The sequence below is a fragment of the Seriola aureovittata genome, chromosome 7 (assembly GCF_021018895.1).
Source record: "Seriola aureovittata isolate HTS-2021-v1 ecotype China chromosome 7, ASM2101889v1, whole genome shotgun sequence".
Classification (NCBI taxonomy): Eukaryota; Metazoa; Chordata; class Actinopteri; order Carangiformes; family Carangidae; genus Seriola; species Seriola aureovittata.
The window spans coordinates 27,651,328-27,672,993 of record NC_079370.1 but is presented as its reverse complement, the minus strand read 5'-3'; the positions used below and the strand labels follow the sequence as shown (position 1 = coordinate 27,672,993).

The following is a 21,666-nucleotide window of genomic DNA, read 5'->3' as shown; positions in this document are numbered from 1 at the left end:
CATTTAATGTACTGACAAAGTATGACCATTATCTATAAAGATGGTGAAAAGCTTATTAATGCTTTTATTTCAAACAGAGCAGATTATTGCAGTGATAGTTTTACTGTTCTTCTGAAGCAGTCAATGGAAAGACTTTTATTCAGACAGTTTATTCAGACCCATGCTGCTGCAATTGAACTAAAACAAAGAAGCGTGAGCTTCACTCCACTGGCTCCCAGTGTTTTCTAGAAGAGATTTTAAGTTCTTTTTATTTGTTTTTAAATCTCTAAATGGTTTGGGACCTACACTGCAGATTCTCTGTGGTATTATAATCCTTCACCAGCTCTCAGATCTTCATGTGCCTGGCCTAACACACAATTTTACGAAAAAGAAAACGGGCAGTTTAGCTTTTTTTTAAAACTATGATCCAAAACCATGTAATAACCTGCCAAGAGCTGTAAGAGATGCTCTGAACATTTTTAAACAACAGCTGAAAACCTGTTTATTTAAATTGGCTTTTGATTCTTTCGCTCACATTTTACTATTATTACTGGTTTCTCTTTTCATTTACATATTTCATCATCTGCTCTCTTTCTATTGTCGATTTTCATTATCGTTCAACCCGCCCTTAATCTATTGTACTGTTTGATTTTTTTTTATTGCGAAGCATTTTGAGCTGCATGTCTTATGTACATACGAAAAGTGCTCTATTGTTGGTGGTTTATAATCAATATATATGTGTCCAAACGAAAGCCTCATGAACCTACATATCACCTATATATCATAACCTGTGAAGCTATATGTGTTTTGTTTAGTTTTATGACTTATGAGTGTACGGTTGTGTAAATATAAAGTTTATTATTAGTATTATTATTATTACTTCCAGCAAGATAATGCTACATGTCACAGAGCTAAAGTCTACTGAGTTCAGTGAACGTCAGTGCACTACAAAATATGTTTTATATAGAAGAAATAAAAGCAGTGTAGTGTGTGTACCTGTTGTAATGTCAGCATGGTTGAATAAACCTGCTGGGCCCCTATTAACCTCTCACTCCTTCCACTTCCACCTCCAAAACACGAGCACACAAACGGTTTCAAAGCTGGATTCTGACACCAGGACCCTCTTTAACACAGGTGCACAAACTCCGCTCTCAGCACGTCGGTTAATGTTGCGCTTGAGGAGCTCAAACCTCCAAAGAAAACTTCTATTACATTTTCACAAGCTAATAAACAATCAGTCCGGAGCTTTGGGCAGGTGTCAAGATGAGCGGGTGGGTAATCCAGATCTGAATGTTCCATAAAATTGACATGGATCAGTTCGCCTTTAAAAGCTTTAAAGAGAAGTAAAAAAGATCATTGTATCGACTCTAATCTGTCTCCTGGGAGAATGGATGAATAATACATTTAGATAAAAATAACCACTCTGCAGCTGAACTTCATGTGTCTTTGTGTGAATTCTATACTACTTGACTACTTTGATGAGTTTGGAGGAAGAAACTCTGATCTAACTATATGTTGGCAGATGAGGGAGCGTTCCTGTGTGTGGCTTTGCTTATGTTTGAGGTGTGGGAGGAGAGAGGAGGTCAGCCACCTCAGGGGGGGTTCGCTGCCAGTGTGGGCGGCTATTTGGCTCCAGACAGCGCGGTGGCACCGCTATAAACAGGACCTCTCATCTAGCCTCAATTCCCACATACTCTCCCTTGACTCGACTCAAACTCTGCCTGGTTTTTATCTGGAGGTCTCAGGCGTCAGCGGAGCCTCTCTGATGACTACACTGCTTCATTTTACCCTGGTTGAGGAAAACAGAGCGTTTACAGCTGCCGGGCTCAGGAAGGAGGCAGCAGGTGGTTTGTGAATATGGATTTAGAATCACATGAGACGCATCTAAAGACCTGCTACCCTGGAGAGGATTCATATTTACCAAGGCCCGCTCTCTTCATGTAAATACTGGGGAGCAGAAACAGAGACATTCATCATTAGTTAAAGGACGGCCGTCAGTTTACAACCTCCAAGGAGCCGATATATTTCGCCAAAGCCTCCTCTGATCCCAGACTAGCTCCAGTTTGACTTGACACATGTGCAGGGATCATATAGAGATAAATACAGCAGTCACTAGCAATACTAGGTAGCACCGTCTTTCAAAGGCTTCACTGTATTTCTCTACAGTCTCTTTCAGACTGGGGATCTGGCAGGGTCACTATTAGTGAGACTACGACTAGATTTCTTCAGGATTATTTCCCATCATGCTCCTGGTGGACATTTTCGCTCTTTGAAATCCATCATTATCATTATTTTCATTATTATTATTATCAAACCAGAGCTGTACCCATTTCTAGGTAATTGTATTGTATTGTTTATTGTTTTTGTTTGATTGTGTTTAGCTTGTTGTGTAATGTGTGTGTGTGTTGTGTATGTGTGTTAATAATATTCAACATGTATGATTTTAACGGATCGTCCAGACGGAAACAGAAGCTCAGACCTGTCACCAAACCATCGAGATGACGGGAGCAAAACTTTGATGATTTGGTTCTGACTGTGGAACTGAGTCTGTGACGGTTTGGTGTGAGGCTGGGACACGACTCCTGCTGGATGTAACATTGGTTGCTGTTATAGCTGAACTTGAGACTGAAGGCACATGAAATGCCCCCCCCCATGTATTATGAAGATCAATCTTCAGAGGAAGATAACAGAGTCTTTTTGATAAGCAGAAATGTCTGTGGAGATCTCCAGGATGGAGATAAGACTGACCTAGGTTATCAGTGGCTTCATACGTGTCTTGAAAGTCTTTCATCCTCAGGCCGATGACATCCACAAAGTCCTCGACCAGACGGAACAGCTCTTTGATGTTCGGCCCCAGCTGAGAACACAATACAGACACATGAAAGAAAGACACAGAGGAAGGATTATGGATCTGAGGTGAATATTCTGAGCAGCCGTAAAAACACTTGACGCACACAAAGTCTTTCACACAGAAACACTTTCACACCATCCTGTGATGGTTTAATGCTGCCAGCTCTTTGAGCATCATTCCTCTTCAGTTTGAGGGCAGCAGTACACGTGATGTCCTCTACAGGTTCTCTGTCGTTTTAAATGGAGATAAATGATGAAACTCAGGGATGAGAGGGAAAAGAAAAAAAAAAAAAATCAGTGTAAAATGTGATGTGACCTTGAACACATATCAGATACTGTCTGTCCTGTTTACAGTGCTGCTTTCCATGTCCCATTAAATGCATTTCATAATATGTGAAGGGGGGTGTTCAAGATAAAACAGGGTGTTAAATTGTTCTTTAATGTTTTCAAAGTGTTTTAGATTTACCTTTGCAGAAAAGCATCATGTCTGCTTTTAGTTTCGTCATCATTTCTGTATTATCATTATTATTATTATTATTATTATTACCCCCACATCATGAAACTGTAACTGTGACAACCATATTTGCTGGAGTTAAAGATTTCATCTCTCTGCACTGTGGATTTATCAACAACAATTTTATGTGGCACAATATAAGAGAAAAGCCTGCTGACGACATTTTAAATCTGGGCCTTAAAATCATCGTTTCACTTTATAATGTGCGTATTAGTATTAGAGTACTAACAAACAAATGTGAAATTCATTAAATTACAACAGAAGCAGGAGTCCCCCCCACACACCCCACACACCCCCGTGGCTCTGGGCCCTCAGAGGCAGATTCTCCTGGCCGGTGATCCATCTGTGGCCCTAACAGATCTCCAGACTGAAGGTTTGGCACTTTGATAAAACACCTTTCATTTTCAAACTTAACATTAAAAGCAGACATGTTGTCCACCGTGATAAATTCCCCAACCCAACTTTCAAGTCACCGCAACTTACTATTGATTTTACCTTCGAGAAATAAAGGACACCTCTGGCTGCTGGAGCTGGGACACATTCAATAAATAAAACCCTACACAGTGATGTGAAGTCTGTCTTTAATCACACTGACTTCTGGTGAAGAGATGCCAAAGGTTAATAACAATAATAATCATTTTAATAATAATTCACTTTGGTTTATTTGACTCTGAAGCCTGCAGGTTGAGAGCGATATGAACGGCTGAATGGATGTAAAGACGGAGTAGTATGAGAGGATGAGTGCAGCAGATGGATGAGTGGGCGTGTGCGTCGACTTGGTTGCTCATTAGCTACAGCTATTTCTGTCCTTCAGCAGCTCTCCGCCCCGTCTACCTCTGTCGGTCTGAAAAGACGCAGGTGGGCTGTTTGTCCACCTGCGTCTTTGTCGCAGTGACGAACTCATCGCTTCTGCAGCTGCCAGCATCTTTATTGTTATTATTATTGAGCTCCGAGTTCAACAAAAGATGTAATTATAGTTCAGGTGATGATGCGGGTCCTGTTTAAGAAAGATGGTGTGATACTAACCAGTTGTGCCTCCTCCCATCTCTCCCTGTTCTCCTCCATCAGCAGGTTGCTGACTGACAGCACAAAGTTCTGCAGGACGAAGAGAAAATGTTTGACATCATCAGCGTCACAGGTCCTCTGGTTTTCACAGCAGCATTCCACAACCTTTTCCTCACCATGGACCGGTTTCAGAAAGACACATTTCTCACAGACAGTTCACTATTATGTTAACCAGCGCAATGTTGTCGGACAAAACAGATGTAAATATCTCTTTTCTGTTTGTTGTTTGTTGAACAGGTTGTTCGATGAAGTTCTTATTGGCCTTTTACTTTTTATTGCACTTACAGTAAAGTTCAGTGACAGCTGTCTCGTCAACTCCAATCATGGCAACTGTAAATTATCAGGCAGTTGTTGTATTTTACCGATTTTTAAAAAAAAATGCAGCCCAATAGCAAATATGCTGCGGCTCAGAGCCGATCCACAGCTCTGTGGTTGGGGAACTCTGATTTACAGAATAAGGCTGTAACAATCCGTCTTCTTCTTCTGTTATGAGTCTTGAAAAAAAGAACATCCCACACACTACTCACAAGTATTTTTTAAAATACTTCTGACGAAGGTCTGAGACTGAAAGGTTAGGATGATCAATAAACTGTGATGCTGAGCAGAGAGCAGAGTGTGGGGCGACACTTTCCAACACACCTGAGACATTTGGATGTGCGAATATCTTCATTGAGAAAATCTTCTTGTTATATGAAAGGTAGATTCAGACAGCCAGGGTTTCATATGTCACAAACCAAAGGAACCAAACCTGTCAACTTGTGGGGATGGGGGCGGGGCTAGATAAACCTGAAACCTTGTCAGTACAGAGAGCATTAGCATTAGCACAACCGCTAACACTATGTCAGCCACTGCCAGTTACAAGCCAACAAACAACATAAACAAATAAAAGATGCTAACTACGCTAACCGCTCTGATCCGTCTGCTAGTTTCTGGTTCTGGTCTCAGACTCCTCCTCATGAGTCTGGGTCTGACTGAGGCTCAAACATGTTTCCTCCTCTAACCATCTTGATACTCTCTGCTCTTTCACCTGTCCACCTGGAGCAAGCAGGTGGTGGGCGGGGCACAATCAGGAAGTAAGAGGACATGAAACCATGTTAAACTGAATATTACTCACAGCAGAGGATTTTTTAAAACGTATCTGTAGGAACTTGAAAGATAATTTGTGCGTCAGCTCTTTGGTGACTCAGACTTGGACTCGGATTTTAACACTGGGGACTCGAGATTCAACTCGGACTCCAGTTTTACTGACTGGACTACAACACTGGTATCCAAAGCTTGATATAAATGATTAAAACCCCATCAGTGAGCCACAGTGCTGCACTGGGTGAACTTCTCCTTTACGACCATGAACGTACACTTTGGTTGATTTGGTCCCATATGCACCCCTCATTACAGCACCAACTGTGTTCATCCACAACTGAAAATAGTCCCCAACAAATGCAGTGTTTCCTCCTGTTTGAGTAGCATCTCCTAAAAACTACAGCACCAAGATTGACACGCATATTTACCATTCAGAGTGGGTGTAATCAAAGATGCTATCAAATTGCAATATGGGAAATGTAGGATCCACGTGCACAAGACAAACAAAACCTTTAACAGTAAAAAAAAAGTACAGACTAGCTTCAGACTCATGCCGTCGTATGTTTTCTTGTCCATCATAAGTTCAGACCAACACCTGAACTTTGATATTTTGTGCTTCTGAGCTAAATTTGATTAACTCTTGCTGTAAAATAAGATCATGTATCAGAGTCTTTACCTTCACTGTAGAAAAACCCTCAAACAGCATGAAAATCCATCAATCAGTTCACCTTCATGTCTACACTGCTGGGGCTGTAGTACGCCCTCCTGAAGATCTCCGTCATGTTCTTCAGTACGTCCAGGATGGCCAGCAGGTCACCGCTGTAGCTGGTCCCGTCGCTGGACGTGTCCTTCAGTTTGGTCATCACCTCTGAAACACCATCTCCCACAAGGCCGCGCTGCGCTTTGGACAAATGTTCCCGAGTCTAACAGGGGCAAACAAGTGGTTCCTCTTAGCTTAGAACGTCTGTTCATGGCAGCAGCTCCTTTTTTTCATTACCTGCTTGTTTCATTGAGGTCTGCAGGTGAAACTGTATCTTGTACAATAATATTAAATCTGTGCCTTGACACAACATTTGAAAAGACACAATCAATTATTTTTCTATTTTACATTTAACCAAAACCATCTTTTTCTAACCTTAACGTTAACCGAAGAACATTTGTTGCCTGGACTCTGTACGCAAACCCCAGACTCTGGTGCGCTTGGTACGCCCACCTTCCACCCCCACCGACCTCCTAGTGACTCCACCACCTTTAATAAATGTAGTAACTAGAATGGTTGTTTCCTCCTCCAACCAGATAAGTTAAAGTAAATATGCTCACAGTCTCTCCTTTCTGAGTGACAGTGTTGAATACTGGCCAGAAGTGTTTTTACAAAACAATATGATGTCACAGTGAAGTTGACCTTTGACCTTTCGGATATAAAATGTCGTCACTTAATTTTGTCCTTATGCACATTTGAGTTAAATTGGGTCATAATCAAAGAATGACTTTGTGAGTTATGGCCAAAAATCTGTTTTGTGAGGTCACCTTGACTTTGACCTCTGAACTTTGGCCACCAAAATCTAATCAGTTCATCTTTGAGTCCAAATCAATGTTTGTGCCAAATTTGAAGATGTTCCCTCACAGTGTTTCTGAGATATCAAATTCACGAGGATTTGACACACATACGATGGACAACCAGAGATCATCACATTCAAGAGGCCAAAACCGTGTTTTACAAAGTCAAAAATATGCTGCGGATCAGAACCGATCCACAGCTCTGTGGTTGGGGAACTCTGATTAACAGAATAAGGCTGTAACAATCCGTCTTCTTCTTCTGTTATGAGTTTCGAAAACATCACACACACTACTCACAAGTATTTTTTAGAATACTTTCGACGAGGTCTGAGACTGAAACGTTAGGATGATCAATAAACTGTGATGCTGAGCAGAGAGCAGAGTGTGGGGTGACACTTTCCAACACACCTGAGGCCAAAACCATGTTTTACAAAGTCGCACTGACCTTGACCTTTGATCACCACATTCTAATCAGTTCATCCTTGAGTCCAAATGAATGTTTGTGCCAAATTCTAAGAAGTTCCCTCAAGTTGTTACTGAGATATCACATTCACCAGGAATGTGACAGACATATGACGGACAACCAGAGATCATAATAATAATAATAATAATGATGATAATAATAATACATTTATTTATAATAATCCAGTGGTTCCGTCAGCTTTTGCTGTTTTGCAGCTCAGTTGTACAGAAAGTTCAGGGTTGTACCAGGAGAAAAAGCTCTTGATCCTCACCAAAGTCTGGATGCTGCGATAGTCGTTGGAAATGCATTTCATGTAGGTGGGATTCTCCCAGTAGGCGATGCCCTCTTCATCCAGGGTGCAGCGGCGCAAGATCAGCCCTGTGTGGAGACACATGCGGTAAGGGCTTTGTATCAGCAAAGTGTGAGTCTAGTCTTGTGCATGGTAAAGTTTATGTATATACGTGGTGTGAGCTCACCCATGGCATTGGGGGGACAGCGTACGGCCGCCGTGTCCCCAGCTGGAGTCATCTTCCACACAACGTTGGAGAAGTTGTCCTCGCCACATATTTCATGAGGCTCTGTGAACAGAGGAGTGTCACTGTGCTGTAGCATGTAAACCACTGTCACAGCAGGGTCAACACCCTTTCTGAAGCAGCACAGTTTTTTGTCCCTGATGTCATTTCACAGACACAGTGACCTGTTTCCACACACTGACCTGGACATCTCTTTTCATTACATCGCCGGACCTCCTCTCGCTCTCCAGGGCAAGGCTGCCCCCCAAAAAAGGGCCCATAACAAATCCTGTTTCTCTGCTGGCTCCCCCCTCCGCATGTTTTAGAGCAGCCCGACCACAGAGACCATGGCTGCCACTTACCATCCACTGAAAACACACACATTCATACACACACACCACATCAGTGTTTTATATTCTTTCCATTCAATACAAATAAACACAAAAACACAACACAAATCACGTCTACTTTACATGACTGCAGATCATTTTTCAAACACGCTGCGCTGTTTTGGATTTTGTGAAAATGCCGTCGGTTTCTATTTATTTCCCCAGAGCATTAAAATAAATTGCAGAGTTGGAATTTGTTTAACGCACTTCATTGATAATTCATAACATTGTGAAATTAATGGAAAGCGGTGGCAGTCTGGAAGGCAGGAAACACATTCATTAATTTAAATCACCATGAAAACACTAGTAAGTAAAATACGAGTAATGTAATAAAGTCTGTGCCAGCTGTAGTGAACGTGGAGTTGTGGTGACCTGAGACAGGGGGAGACGAAGAAGAAGAGTGGGGACACAGGAGAGACTTTTAACCACAATATTAACCTGTGGGAAGTTACACCTGAATCTTTACCACCATCAGGGACAAGCAGCAGCTCTGCAGGTCGGGGTTTTATCTGACATATGAAGGTCACTATCAGCTAGATCATCAGCATCATGAGCAGCATTTGATTACTGTCACCTATAGCTCTGTGTTAAACGTTTTAGGCACTTCAGGGTTCACTACACAATAGACCGCATCTGCAATTGTTGCTTCTCTTATTCCTAGACACCTGCAGGGTTTAACAAGGTCTTACACCACAGGTCTGTACTGCAAAGCCGGATGTGGCAGGCAACAGCTAACAAGCAGGTAACTTCAGGTTTAACGACGGCGGTTCACTTGTTACCGGGGTAAATCACCATGGTAACAACTCCAAACCTGCTCCGGATCAGGTCAAAACACAAAACTGAGCTTCTAACAAACACTAAATAACTAGTTTCATTTGAACTGATCACAGATTCTTTAATGTCAGTGATGAAGCTTTTACTCTCTCCTTCATCACTGCACCTCAGAACATGAGAAGAAATAAAAACTGAACCTCTGATGTCTTTGATTAGATACCTGTAGACATCAGTGTTTCTCCTCATATCATAGTAATACTTTATTCATGGTTCTGACGATGTTGTTTATAATTAAAAACTCCTAAAGTTCTTTCAAGATGCTTTGCACAATCTACCTGTCAAGTACCTTCCACAACTGAAGAAGTGGTTACGCCAAATATGTCACGTTTGAAGGACCCAAATGCAGATAACACAAAAAGAGGGTTGGTGGGAAAAAAAAGGTCTTTAAACAATAAAAAAGTGAGTCACACACTTGTGAAGCAGAACTCAGCAAAACACAGGAACAGAAACCCTAAGAGGCACGAGGGAAGCTCAACAGGAGCACAGCAGGAGAACTGATGAGGACTGAGAGAAAGACACAGGGATGATTGGACACAAGTGAAACACAGTAGGGTGGGGCATGAATGAATGCGGGGGTTATATTCCTGTAATGATCTCCACCCCGTATCTTAGCAGCTTTGTAATACTGTACATACTGTGACTTTGTTTCATGTTATTAGATCTGCACGGTGCAAAAAACTAAATATGGAGCTGTAATTTTTTGCAGATCCAGATTGCTTCACTTTGCCTGGCTAGATCAACTTCATTACACCACAAACACAGCTCCTGGTTTTTCTTGTCATACCTGGACACTCGCCGAGGAAGCAGTCGACGGTCTCCAGCCACTCCCCCCTGCACTCGGAGCCTCCGTACGAGGGGCCGTTACACTCCCTGGTTCTCTGCATGGTCCCATTAGAGCAGGAGGCCGAGCAGGAGCTCCAGCTGGACCACTCGTTCCACACCCCATCCACTGAGGACAGCAGGGGTCGACAACAAGCAGGGACACAGCACAGAACGGAAGGTGTGTCAGTTAGTGCGGTGGATTATGGGTAATATACTAATACAAAGAGATTTATGAATAATAAATGTGGATGATCAAAACAAATCTTATCATGTTACTTGTGTTTCTATAATAAATCAGTGACTATGACGTCATCAGACACATGAGGATGTACATTACACAACACTGTAAATGTATAAGCTTCAAGGGTCATTGTGCTTCAAACAGACCAGATGATACGAAAGTGTTTATAGCTGAAAACCACACTCAACGTTATACAGTTACATCACTGAGTTACAATACAATATATATGTACAATATTATTCTACACAGACAGGTTCTATCGTGTTTGTCAGTAGGTACCGTCCTGCACAGGAACACTGTGCAGCGGGGGGGGGGGGGGGGGTAACGGTTCACGTGTTTGTGCCTTGCCGCTCGGTACAGGATGTCCAGTTCGGTTCACATTGTGATCCAAATGAATGTAATTTAGTTTTAACCATGAACATTACGTGATGGTCAGTCTGCGACACGTTACAGAATAAAGTCATACAAATTAAGCTGCAGGAGCCCTGGTGACTCAGATGGTAGAGTGTTGAACTAACTGTTTAAATGACTGTTAAACTAACTGTTAAATGTTAGACTAACTGTTAAATGAACTGTTCAACTAGTAACTGAAACAGTAACAGAACAGCAGTGATTGGAAACATGTCAGATCCATCCAAACATGTTGGAGCCTGGATCTGATCAGTGTGGACAACACCACCATCAGCAGAGACAAACATGTTGACGTCTCTGTTAGGCTTGGGCCAATATTCAATAATATTGAATATCACTAATATTGCAATTTTTCCTGCCATATGCAATTTTTTACATGATATCTGATTTTTTTTCATTAGAGAGACATATATGTGTCTGTGGCGAGCTGGCTGTACAGCCATCATCGTCTCCTAACCATCTAACTACTTCCTGTTGGGTCGCACAGCTCCACCCACACACTTACTGTTCATGTGCTGGTATCTTTGTCACAGTTCGAACACTGAGGCAGCAGCGGACTGTCACTGACTCACTTTACATGAGCAACAAAGTTAGGAAACACAAAGTTCTGGTTAAAAAGCTCAGAGAGAAGAAAAATCCAGAACAATCCAAAATGAGTGGGTTCAGGACCACAGCTCTCCCAGTACAGCTCCCAGTACAGCTCCCAGTATAAACCCCAGTCAAGTTTTACATTATAAACAGTAGGCAAAAAACAACAGGAAGCATGTCTGATTTTATTTAGCAGGATAATGTTGTATAGCTTTGTTTCCTGCTCTGGTGTCACCTCAGCTCAGATCTATAGGATTGTATCACAGAAACATCCAGTGAAGAGAAGAAGAAACTACTACAACATGAGCAGGTCTGCTGCTGCATTTACTGCTGCAATGTCCAGTCTGACCTCTGACCTCTCGCTGAGCTAACCTGTAGTTACACAGTTATATGGTTGTTTTTCAGACTGGAGCTTCTATGGTTATTGTTGTTGTTGTAGTTGTGGATTGTAACATGAAAATCACTGATAAAGTTTTTCAATTGAATCTGCAATTGAAATGTGTAAATAAAACATGAAGCCCTGCGTTCATATGGTTCCACTTTATAAATCGCACTCATTGTGAACGAGCCTCGTTTCAACTCCCACAATTATCCATAAATGGATGAAGACTTTAATCAACCAGTTTGTCTAAAAACACTGTCTGTGCCACGAGTGATCAGACACAGAGAAGAAAGATGAGGAGGAAGAACATTTTCCCTGACTGTGAAACTGAGGTAAAAATATCATCAGTTTACTTTAGTACAATCATTCTAATGTAAAGTCCTGTTTTACTCTGAGCTTCATTAATTAGTATTGGTAATTAACAAGGACATTAAACACAAACACAATTATTTCTTTTTAAGAAATGTAAAATTGTAAAACTTATAATGATGAAAATGAATAAGCTTCATGAAGTTGGTTACTTTATTTCATGTTAAATTACATGTCATGGTTTCATTTACTTTTAAATGTTTTATGTGTGTGTGTGTGTGTGTGTGTGTGTGTGTATATATATATATATATATATTTTTTTTTTTAAATGTGTGTTTTCTTTCATTATTACTTATATATTTGTACTTGTGCATATTACTCAATTTATTTTGAATCTCGTCTATAACCACTTCAACCTATATATATATAATATTTAAAGTTATATTTCATTTTTTTCAAATTTTACCATGAGCTTTTTGTAATTTGGGGTAATGAACGTTTGAATGTTCTGTTTAGTTTGTAAATTTAAAATGAACAATAAACAAATGTGCCTCTTTTATTTTGTATTGTCACTTCGCAGTAACTTGGATCACTTTGTGAAACTGTGTGTTCACGTGGTCAAAGGAATGTGTGGGGTGAAACATTCTGCGTTTATAAATAGTAATATATGAGCGGGAGATAGCGTCACATTGGTTTTCGTGTGTACGCATCATTTACACACCTGGTCCCTGGTGTGAACTGGGTGTGATTGTCAGAACACCACCAGTACAAAGAGAAGCTGTTATTGGTTGAAGCACATTGACTCCGTTGCTGCTTGTTACTGTACATGCTCTGACTGACTGCGAATCTTGATGCTCGGTGTGTTCCTCACCTGGACACACAGCTATGTTGCAGAACTTGGTCTGTTTCTCTGGGCCTTCACAGGGATCTCCCCCGAACTGAGGGGGGGTGCAGGTTCGCGTTCGGGACCTGTAACCTCGGCCGCAGGTGGACGAACACAAACTCCACGGCGACCACTCATCCCACGCACCGTGCACTGCAATCAAAGCAGCTAGGGTGTGATTTATAGACAGACCTGAACACACTGAACAACACACTCAGTATCAGTTCCTCTACTGCTTGGATTGACCCTCTGTTCTGTGGTGATACTGTTCCGTAAGCTGAGGAGTCTCCCTTCCTGTCTGGGTGTAGCAGAGCCTAAAGTCATCATGAAGTCTCTGTCATTATAGTGGGGGTGACTCTAACTGCAGGCAGAGCCTTTCCGGTCGGGTGGGGGTAGAAATCATCACCATGGGCCTGAGGAAGGGAGTCAGGTGGATCTTGTCTGGGTGAGGTAGGGGTCCAGGAGAGGGCTGAGCAAGCGCATGGTGGTGGCACTACAGAGGGACTGGGGGGGGGGGGCTTACCTGGACAAACAGCAGAGTTGTTGCAAGGTCTCTGCTCTCGCAGTGGCCCACTACACTGGGTGCTGTAGGAGGAGGACACACAGAAGCGAGTGCGACTCTGCCAGCCCTCCCCACACGTGGCAGAACACACACTCCACGCTGACCACTCCTCACCTGAAGCTGAGTCTACTGGGGAGGAAGGGGTAGGAAAGGATGGGTGGACAGGGGGGAGAAAGAGGAGGAAAAGGAAAGGACAGGGCCATAACTAATTACCATGCAGGATGCAGCCTCTGTGGCCAAAACAGGAGGGGTTGTGGTGTGATAAAGGAAGGATTTGAGCTGTGCCACATTTTAGGGGCTGCCTCCTTCAGAGGCCTAATATTTCCTGACAGGTAGATGACGCTGTCTCATTCACAGGCTGGCTGATTAATGAACGTGGCTGATTAATGAGGCCTTCTTTTGCAGACATAACTCATGCTCCTTGATGGTTTTCAGTTTTTCAAACCATTGTTAAAGCCTCACAGTCCCAGCCCTTTAATGTTCTGTCCAACGTCACACTCCTTCACCGTCCTTCAAAGGCGGCGGCCCCTGAAATGGACCCCAGCTTCTGTTCTCCATCTGTGGGGCTCTGATGCCATATCCTCTACATTGACTTCCAGGGGAAGTGAATGCCACTGGCTTAGGATATGTCAGTCATGACTGCCAAGTAAATTAACCAATCAGGGAACAAAGGCAGTCGGAAGAAAAAAGGCAGAAAACTAAAGAGGAGGTGAGGAATTGATTAGCAAATCAAAGCGATACTTCACCCAAAGTCTTTCTTTGTCGTATCAAACCTTCATCCCCTGTCGACTTGGAACTGACACAAATTCAAGATGATCGCAGCCTCGTAACCACATGTTTCTCATTACCTTATAACGAAAGAGTTCAACATTTTGGACAATACATTTATTGTCTCTCCAAGAGTGAGATGAGCAGATCAATGCCACTCTTCTGTTTGTGCATATAGTACGGAGCTGCAGCCAGGCGGTGATTAGCCTAGCTAGCTTAGCATTACAGGAGGAAACATGTCTCCTGGCTTTCTTCAAGTTAAAACATTGCACCTCCCTACATGTATCTTATTTTTTTAATCTGTACTTAGAAAAAAAAGTAAATACCACAATTTGTAGTTTGCGGGGGAGTTACGTGTTGCATCCAAGTTTCAACCGCCAGACTGAAACATGAAGCCCTAACACTAAAGAACCAAAACCTGCTGTTCCTCTAATGACCACTAGGGGCCGGCTCCAACAGTGAGTCAATCCCCATAGACTCCCATGTTAAAATGCCCAACTTTACAGCAGAAATAAACATGTTTACAGCCTGGTACAAAAACAGTTTTGGTGTCTAGAGCTAATTTCCTCCTTCATGACAACTGTTTATATAACTCACCTGTTTACATTTTATTAAGGACTAAAGTTATGGCGAATTGAGGGCGTGGCTTTTTGAATGACAGGTGGGTGAGTGTATACACCAAAGTCTCTGCCCCACACACACGCCTCCTCTTTGAGTATTTTTGGATTAGTTGGTAGTTAAGGGAGGAGTCATACACTGCCAAGATGGCGGCAGTGAAGCAGCTCACTCTGAGCTCCAGAAGCCTGTGGGTGACATCAGAGAGGCGACGTCCATCTTTATTTACAGTCTACTACTTGTTGGTGCAGTGACTCTCTGGATCTTGTTCTCTCCATGAGGTTGTCATGTTCATCATCCTCTGATAAAACTATATTTAGCAGCAGAGGGCAGGAGAAGTCTAAGGCTCATTGTTTCAGATACGACATGTTCATCACTGAGCTTTAGACATATTGGTAATGGACTTCTAGTCATTATTACTAAGCTAGGCTAATCTAGCTCCATACTTATCACACAGACATAAGACTGGTATCTTACTCTTGGAAAAACAAAGCCTTGAATAATTGTTGAACGTGTTTCTGTGGGCCTGCAGAGGGTTGAGGGTCTGCTACCACTGATTCTGGGTGGAGTATCTGTTTAACAGAGAGGGAGGACTCCGTCTGATTGAGTGTTTTACCAACAGGGCTCAGTGTCCTGTTATGACCTCACATAAAAATACAATTCCACTATGTTCAGTCAGGGTCCATGTTGGAATCAGTCCACTGTGGACGAGGTACTACTTTGGGAGATTTTGATAGATGTGTGTGTTTTAAAGGTGAGTGCTGTGTCTCTGTTTGTGCATGTGTGGTGGTCACCCAAGCTGCTACTGTGACTGATGCATGGGATCCCTCTGCGTCCTGTTGTCTTACCTGTCTGAGGGCTCTGCTGTCCGCTGCGGGGCTTGTCTACGTCATCACGCTTGCGGCTGTCCACCGAGCGAAGCGATTGGCTGCGAGAGAGATGGCGACCTTTGCCTAAAGGGGGGGGTGAGGCAAGGTCGGAGGGGGTGGGGGGAGTGGGGTTTGGGGTTAGCAACCAGAGCTCCTTCATTAATGGCTTATATTTGGGACACAACCGTGACGTGATTGGTCACCCAAAACAGCATCAGCCAAACTTGGGACTTCTGTGGTGCTGTCGGTGTGTGATGTGCTGTAAATATGGTTCTTATGGGGTGTTTTGAGCTGTTGTAGTAATGATGATGTTTATTTGAGAGTAAAATGCCTCAGATGGCATGACTGACTGAAAAAAAACCCTCTAAATACAATCTGCTGTTGGAGCTGTTTGTGTGAGCGACACGTGGAAACGTAGATTTATCCTGAAGCTAACGCCTCCTGGTAGACAGCTTCTACATAAAAGTGCTCATGTTGATTTTCTGTGTCCCTTTAGCCATTTGTGGGTGTAATGATTTTTGACATGCATGGTCTCCTGACCATGTCTTTGTTATTTGTCATCGATCAAAGTCCCCTTTCCAACATGCACTCCTTAAGTCAAAACACTGACTTATAGAGGATGGTGACACAAGCAAATGAACCACATGTAAGAAAGGAAAGGTAAAGAAAGAGAGCTGTAAACACACACACACACCTCGCACTCCCACAAAGCATCAGAAGGGCACTCCCTGACACAAATGGATGTATACAAAAACACACAGAGAAAGAGCAGCTCACCGGTGCAGGGCTGTGAGTTGCATGGTCGGCCCTCCTCCAGCACACCCTCACACAGGTACGACTCCTCCGGAGGTGACTGGCAGGTCCTGGTCCGGGTCTGAATCCCGCCTCCGCATTCACTGCTGCACTGCGCCCACTGACCCCACACACTCCAGCCACCTACAGACACACACAGCAGTCATTTAAAAAACGCTGCATTATTGTCAAGCCTTGATCAGAACACTGAATAATTTAAATTCATTTTTCAGCAACTAAGAAAAATAACATTATTATGAAGTGGAACAGTGACATTAAAGTTTGGCATTGAAAACAAAACCTGAACTGAAAAAGAAAAAGAAAACAATGGCATTGAAACAAGTTTCCACTAAAATAACTCTGGCATTACTATAATAAAAAATCTTCTTATATTTAATTTAGATATTTTTTGTCTTATGCTGTCACTACTAAGAAGGTCAGTCTGCTTCTCTCATGTGTGGTCCTCCTTGAAGTTAGCCGTTAACTGAAGTTAAGCTCCGTCTGCTAACCTTACCGTTAGCGGGTTAGCTAACTATTACCTTAGTTAGCTTACCTTAGTTAGCTAACCCGTGGTTAACGGTCGTGGAGTCTCCCGCCCTGTGATGTCTTTTGTTGTTAATGTTACTGAGACGTTTCATCTACACGCTAATGGTCAATACTCAGCACCACACCCCCGCACAGACACGCACAGTGCAGGAGGAGATGGGCAGGTGTTATAGCACAGGTTAGCTAGCTGACCTGTATTAGCTAACGTTAGCGCTTGTTCCAGCGGACTTCTGCTAAAGTTAACTTGAACCCATTCCGGACAATGTGAAGAAACAACGTCAGAGAGAAGCAGACGTACCTGCAATTCATAAGTTCCAGGTGAACGTGTGTAAACCAGGTACGCGGTCTCATAAATGCAACTGGAGCTTACTCAACGTCGCCGCCATGTTGGACCGTGCGAGACTGGCACGGTCCTACACAGGTGAACAGAGGAGCTGCAGTTTTTCTATAACGTTTATATTTCTCAACCGGTTTCGAGTCATTTTTATATTCAAGGTTCATCTACATGGAGTAAAAATAAAAGTTTGGTCTGTAGTGATAGTTTTATACTGTAGTATAAAGTAGGAGTGAGTATCAACGTCAGGTTTACATGAACTGAATTACTGACCTGATGGAAAATAGAAAAGTCACTGTCATAAGGAATTGTTAAAACTGTTGAGTAAACCGGTGAGTAAAATAAATGAAGTAAGATAGAAAGACACAATTGCAGTCAGTCTGCTTTCTATAATTCACCAGTGAAATGATGAGATACAACTTAATTGATCCCAGAGGGGAAATTCAGATGTGAAAGCAGGATAACATTTTTACATAATATCCTAAAAAACAATCCTAAATACAAGGTGTAACTTGAATATTTCATATTATAGTAACAGCATAAAATCAGAGTAGTAATAGTAAATAGTAAATGTAGTATAAATAATAGTTTAATTTAGTAAATACAGTAACATGAGTTTTAACTATTCATTATGACAATGAATTATTTTCAGTAAGTTACTCAGTTCATGTAAACCTAAAGTTGATACTCACTCCTCCTTATAGAGAACAGTGATTACAGCCTGAACTATCATGATTGTAAGTAACTGGAGACAAAACTTTTATTTTTACTCCACACAGATCTTAAACCTCGACTATATAAAGGACTCATTGAAATCAGTTGAGAAATATAAACGTTACAGAGATTTTTATCCAGAGAAACTGCAGCTCCTCCATTTATCCCTAGTTGTTTACCGGGCAGTCTTGCACGGTCCAATAAAGCGGGGATGTTGACAGACGACCCAGCGGCCAATGTGGCATCTACGTGTATATGTCTACGGAAGCCATTGCCTAGATGTGCGGTCCTGAATGCGGCCTGAATGTAAATAAATCACACACACCTTGCTCTTCCCCTCAAGCCCCCCCAAAGCTTTAAGCTTTCTTAACTTTCCTACATGTGGACATCAGTGGTGCAGGGAGAAATCTAGGGCAAAGGAGGATAGTGACCACCATACAGAGCAGAGAGCTGCCATCTATCAGGCCCTGATGTCCAGAACTAGACCAAACATCCACACATATATAAAGACTGGTTTGTCAGTATTTACAGATAAACAGTGTAACAGTGCAAAAAAACAGTCCTGCATGGAACAACAGGCTGATAGTATCTTGCAGAGAGAGAGGAACTGAGGGGAGACGCTTCCTTTAACACAGGTGTGATGAATGTCACTGTCATTGTGAAATTCCCTGTTTGGCCATTCTGATTTAATGCGCTCCATTAAGATGTGTGCTGATATGAGGGGGGGAGCAGGTAAAGAGCTGTCTTTCTCTCTCTGTCCTGCAAGCTCATGAATGTTTAATGTCACAGACAGATGTCTCCCACCCCCAACAGGCATCGACAATATGTATTAATCTGCATGAATAGTACATGAAGTTGGCCAACATCCAGACACTCACGTTCTTAATTACTCGCAAATCAGTTTCCTTTGTGGTGAGGGCAGAGATGAGCGAGTGCACGGTGGAGAGGAGTTCACCTACACTAGGCTAGCCCCTTGTAGCTTCTGGTTGTTGTTGCTGGCTGCACTAATGATGAGTAAAAAGTCCCAGTTCTGACGTGTTACCAGAAACATAGACAATACAACACAATAATATAATTATATATTATTAAAAAAAACAAATAAAACAATATAATTATATATTATTAAACAAACAAACAACTGAAATATAAAAGAAGTATCCCAGAATGCATTTCGCACCAAATAGTAACAACGGCAGGGACTCTGAGCCAGGCTCAAAGCTGGAAAGACTGTTATTATATCCCTTCATTAAGTTTTGATGTTTTTTCCATTAAGACGTCAAATCTGTGTCAGTTTACCCAAATAACGTCTGTTGGGAAATTTTCTGGGGGTGTTTTCAGAGATGTGAGGACCGTGTCGCCGGGTGAGACCAGTGGTCACATCAGCAGCTCGCTGCCCAGCTCCTGAGATGAGCGGCCGGTCAGTGTGTTATCTCTGCAGCCCCCTGGTCAGTTACTGCTGGCTCTGTGTCTGTAGTGTTTTGATATGTGATAAAATTCCTTTTAGAAGATTCATATATATCACAGTTTGGATATGAAGTGCATATTTTACTACAGTCAGGTACAGGTGTGTTGAAGTGTAAGCTGTGCCGAGCTGAGCTGATGATATTAGGAAGAACGCAGCTGTTCCAGCTGTAAGTCGTCCTCCTGTCCTCAGGATCCATAGCAGGAAACAGTCCTGCTTTGTTGTAATATCTCCCTGTACTGTGTGATGTTATGGAGCAACATGTGCACATCACATTTGATGGTGTCCAACTCGACTGCGGCTGTGAAGGACTGCTGCTGTAAATACAGTGTTGCTAACGGTAATAATTGGTTAGGATGCTTTTGTAAATAATTAACATTCAAGGACTGAAACTATTCTAATCAAACGTTTGTTTTTCATTTTCAAACAGGCCTAAAGATTCAGAAAAAGAAAAGGTGAAATTCATCAGGCAGATAAATGACAGTAACAATACAGTCTACACTTTCCTGCAACAATTCCTCTAATATCTCATTTTTATTACAGGAAACAATAAAAATAAACATTGACTTCAATATCTCCCAATCCTAAAGACAGATAGACCACAACATTTACTAGCAGTTTTAATGACCTCCAGTGTCAACATAAGGACAATGTTTCCTTTGTGTACAGGCTCGATAGGAATCAATCATTGGTATCTGATTGTTGATTGATTGTTCTATTGAACACCTTCATATCATTCAGATACAGATCCATTTCCTGCTGCACCATGTGACACAGTCATGTTGCAGACTACAGGGCCACAGAGAGTTGCCTTTGTCTGTTTTTACACCAGTCCAGTAACCAGAAGCATAATGGCATTACCATGACAACAAGCTGTCACCGTCATTCGGTGACGTGCAAAATTTTATGTCCAAAGCCTTCGGCAAGATGTCTTTTATAAAGTTAGCAAGGACAAGGAAACATCACGAAGGAGAGAGGAAGAACAGTCCACCTGCGCGGTGTGTCCTGCGGTTGATACCACTTTTCCCTTCGCTCCTTTCGTAATTACTACGACCACTAGATGTCGCCTAGAAACAAAACGTAACTATGGGTCATAACAACCTGCTTGCACAGACGACCTGTGGACAGTGTCATGCTGTGTTTTCCTAACATACACATACTTGTGGGGTAATTCGGGGGTTAAGTACCTCACCCAAGGACTCCAGCCACCGACCTGCTGATTAGCTGACAACCTGCTCTACCTCGTGAGCCAATGTACTCCTGTTACAGGACTTCTCAGCTCTTCTGTCTTGTGACTGCTGATCTCTCTGAAGTTCAATATTGACTTTATTAAATAATCATTATTTTAAAGTCCAACAGGTGATTAAATGAACGTGTACAAAGATGATTAGCCTCCCTTCATACAGAGCAGCTGATCCACCGTGAACCTCTCTCCAGATCCTGTGCTTTGGGACTGAAGTGAAGCAGAGTGACCTTCAGCCACTATCCTGAATCATTCAGGGTTTATTGTGAACAAACATGCTTTATGAATACAGAGGAAGATTAACTGCAGTTTGGAGCAAAGGACAGAAGCTCCTTGTGTCAAATGAAGGCTTTGGCAATGCGATAGAAAGAGAGGGGGGAGGCTCCGTTTACAGATAAGATTCATTCTTCTACAGGGAAAGTAAAAGGCAAAACGACAAGACGAGGAACTTTTTTTCCCCTTTCCTGCCCAATAATCAGAGGGAGGAGTGTAACAGTGTTGTCTTTCTGCCTCTGCAAGGACATTTTATTATGTGCTCAGTAATTCAGGGGGGCCTTTTGTCAGAACAGCCCTGGTAGCAGGAGCAGCTGCAGAGTCCAAGTCACCTCAGTAATCCTCAGACTCATTCTGCCTCCTTCACCTCCCAGAATCCCCTGCCTCACTCCGACCTTCACTTTCTCTAAAACACACACAATCCCCTCAATTATTCTGAGCGCTCAGCAGTTCACCGGGTGCATGCATGTGTATCATGAAATGTGTGTGTGTGTGAGTGTGTGTGTGTGTGTGTGTGTGTGTCCATAATGAACTTCCTGAAAGTCACCTTTGCCTCCTATTTGGAGCAGTGGGATGAGTGGTCGGGCATCTCCTATTACAGCTCCAGGA

The 21,666-nt window shown here is 42.5% G+C and overlaps 1 protein-coding gene across 7 annotated transcripts in view; it reads right to left on the bottom strand.

Moving 5' to 3' along the window:
• adgrb1a (adhesion G protein-coupled receptor B1a) overlaps positions 1 to 21,666 on the bottom strand; it is a 160,863-nt gene that overhangs the window by 66,955 nt on the left and 72,242 nt on the right. For 4 of the 7 annotated variants that reach the window (XM_056380686.1, XM_056380682.1, XM_056380680.1 and 1 more), the window contains exons 3-13: positions 16,471 to 16,629; positions 15,673 to 15,777; positions 13,403 to 13,570; positions 12,868 to 13,032; positions 10,028 to 10,192; positions 8,224 to 8,388; positions 7,985 to 8,086; positions 7,780 to 7,886; positions 6,217 to 6,411; positions 4,370 to 4,438; positions 2,728 to 2,836 (exon numbers count right to left, since the gene is read on the bottom strand). In XM_056380686.1, coding sequence (XP_056236661.1) covers positions 2,728 to 2,836; positions 4,370 to 4,438; positions 6,217 to 6,411; positions 7,780 to 7,886; positions 7,985 to 8,086; positions 8,224 to 8,388; positions 10,028 to 10,192; positions 12,868 to 13,032; positions 13,403 to 13,570; positions 15,673 to 15,777; positions 16,471 to 16,629 — 1,509 coding nt within the window. The remainder of the gene's footprint in view (positions 1 to 2,727; positions 2,837 to 4,369; positions 4,439 to 6,216; positions 6,412 to 7,779; positions 7,887 to 7,984; positions 8,087 to 8,223; positions 8,389 to 10,027; positions 10,193 to 12,867; positions 13,033 to 13,402; positions 13,571 to 15,672; positions 15,778 to 16,470; positions 16,630 to 21,666) is intronic. The other 3 variants (XM_056380681.1, XM_056380684.1, XM_056380685.1) reach the window with 2 other exon arrangements.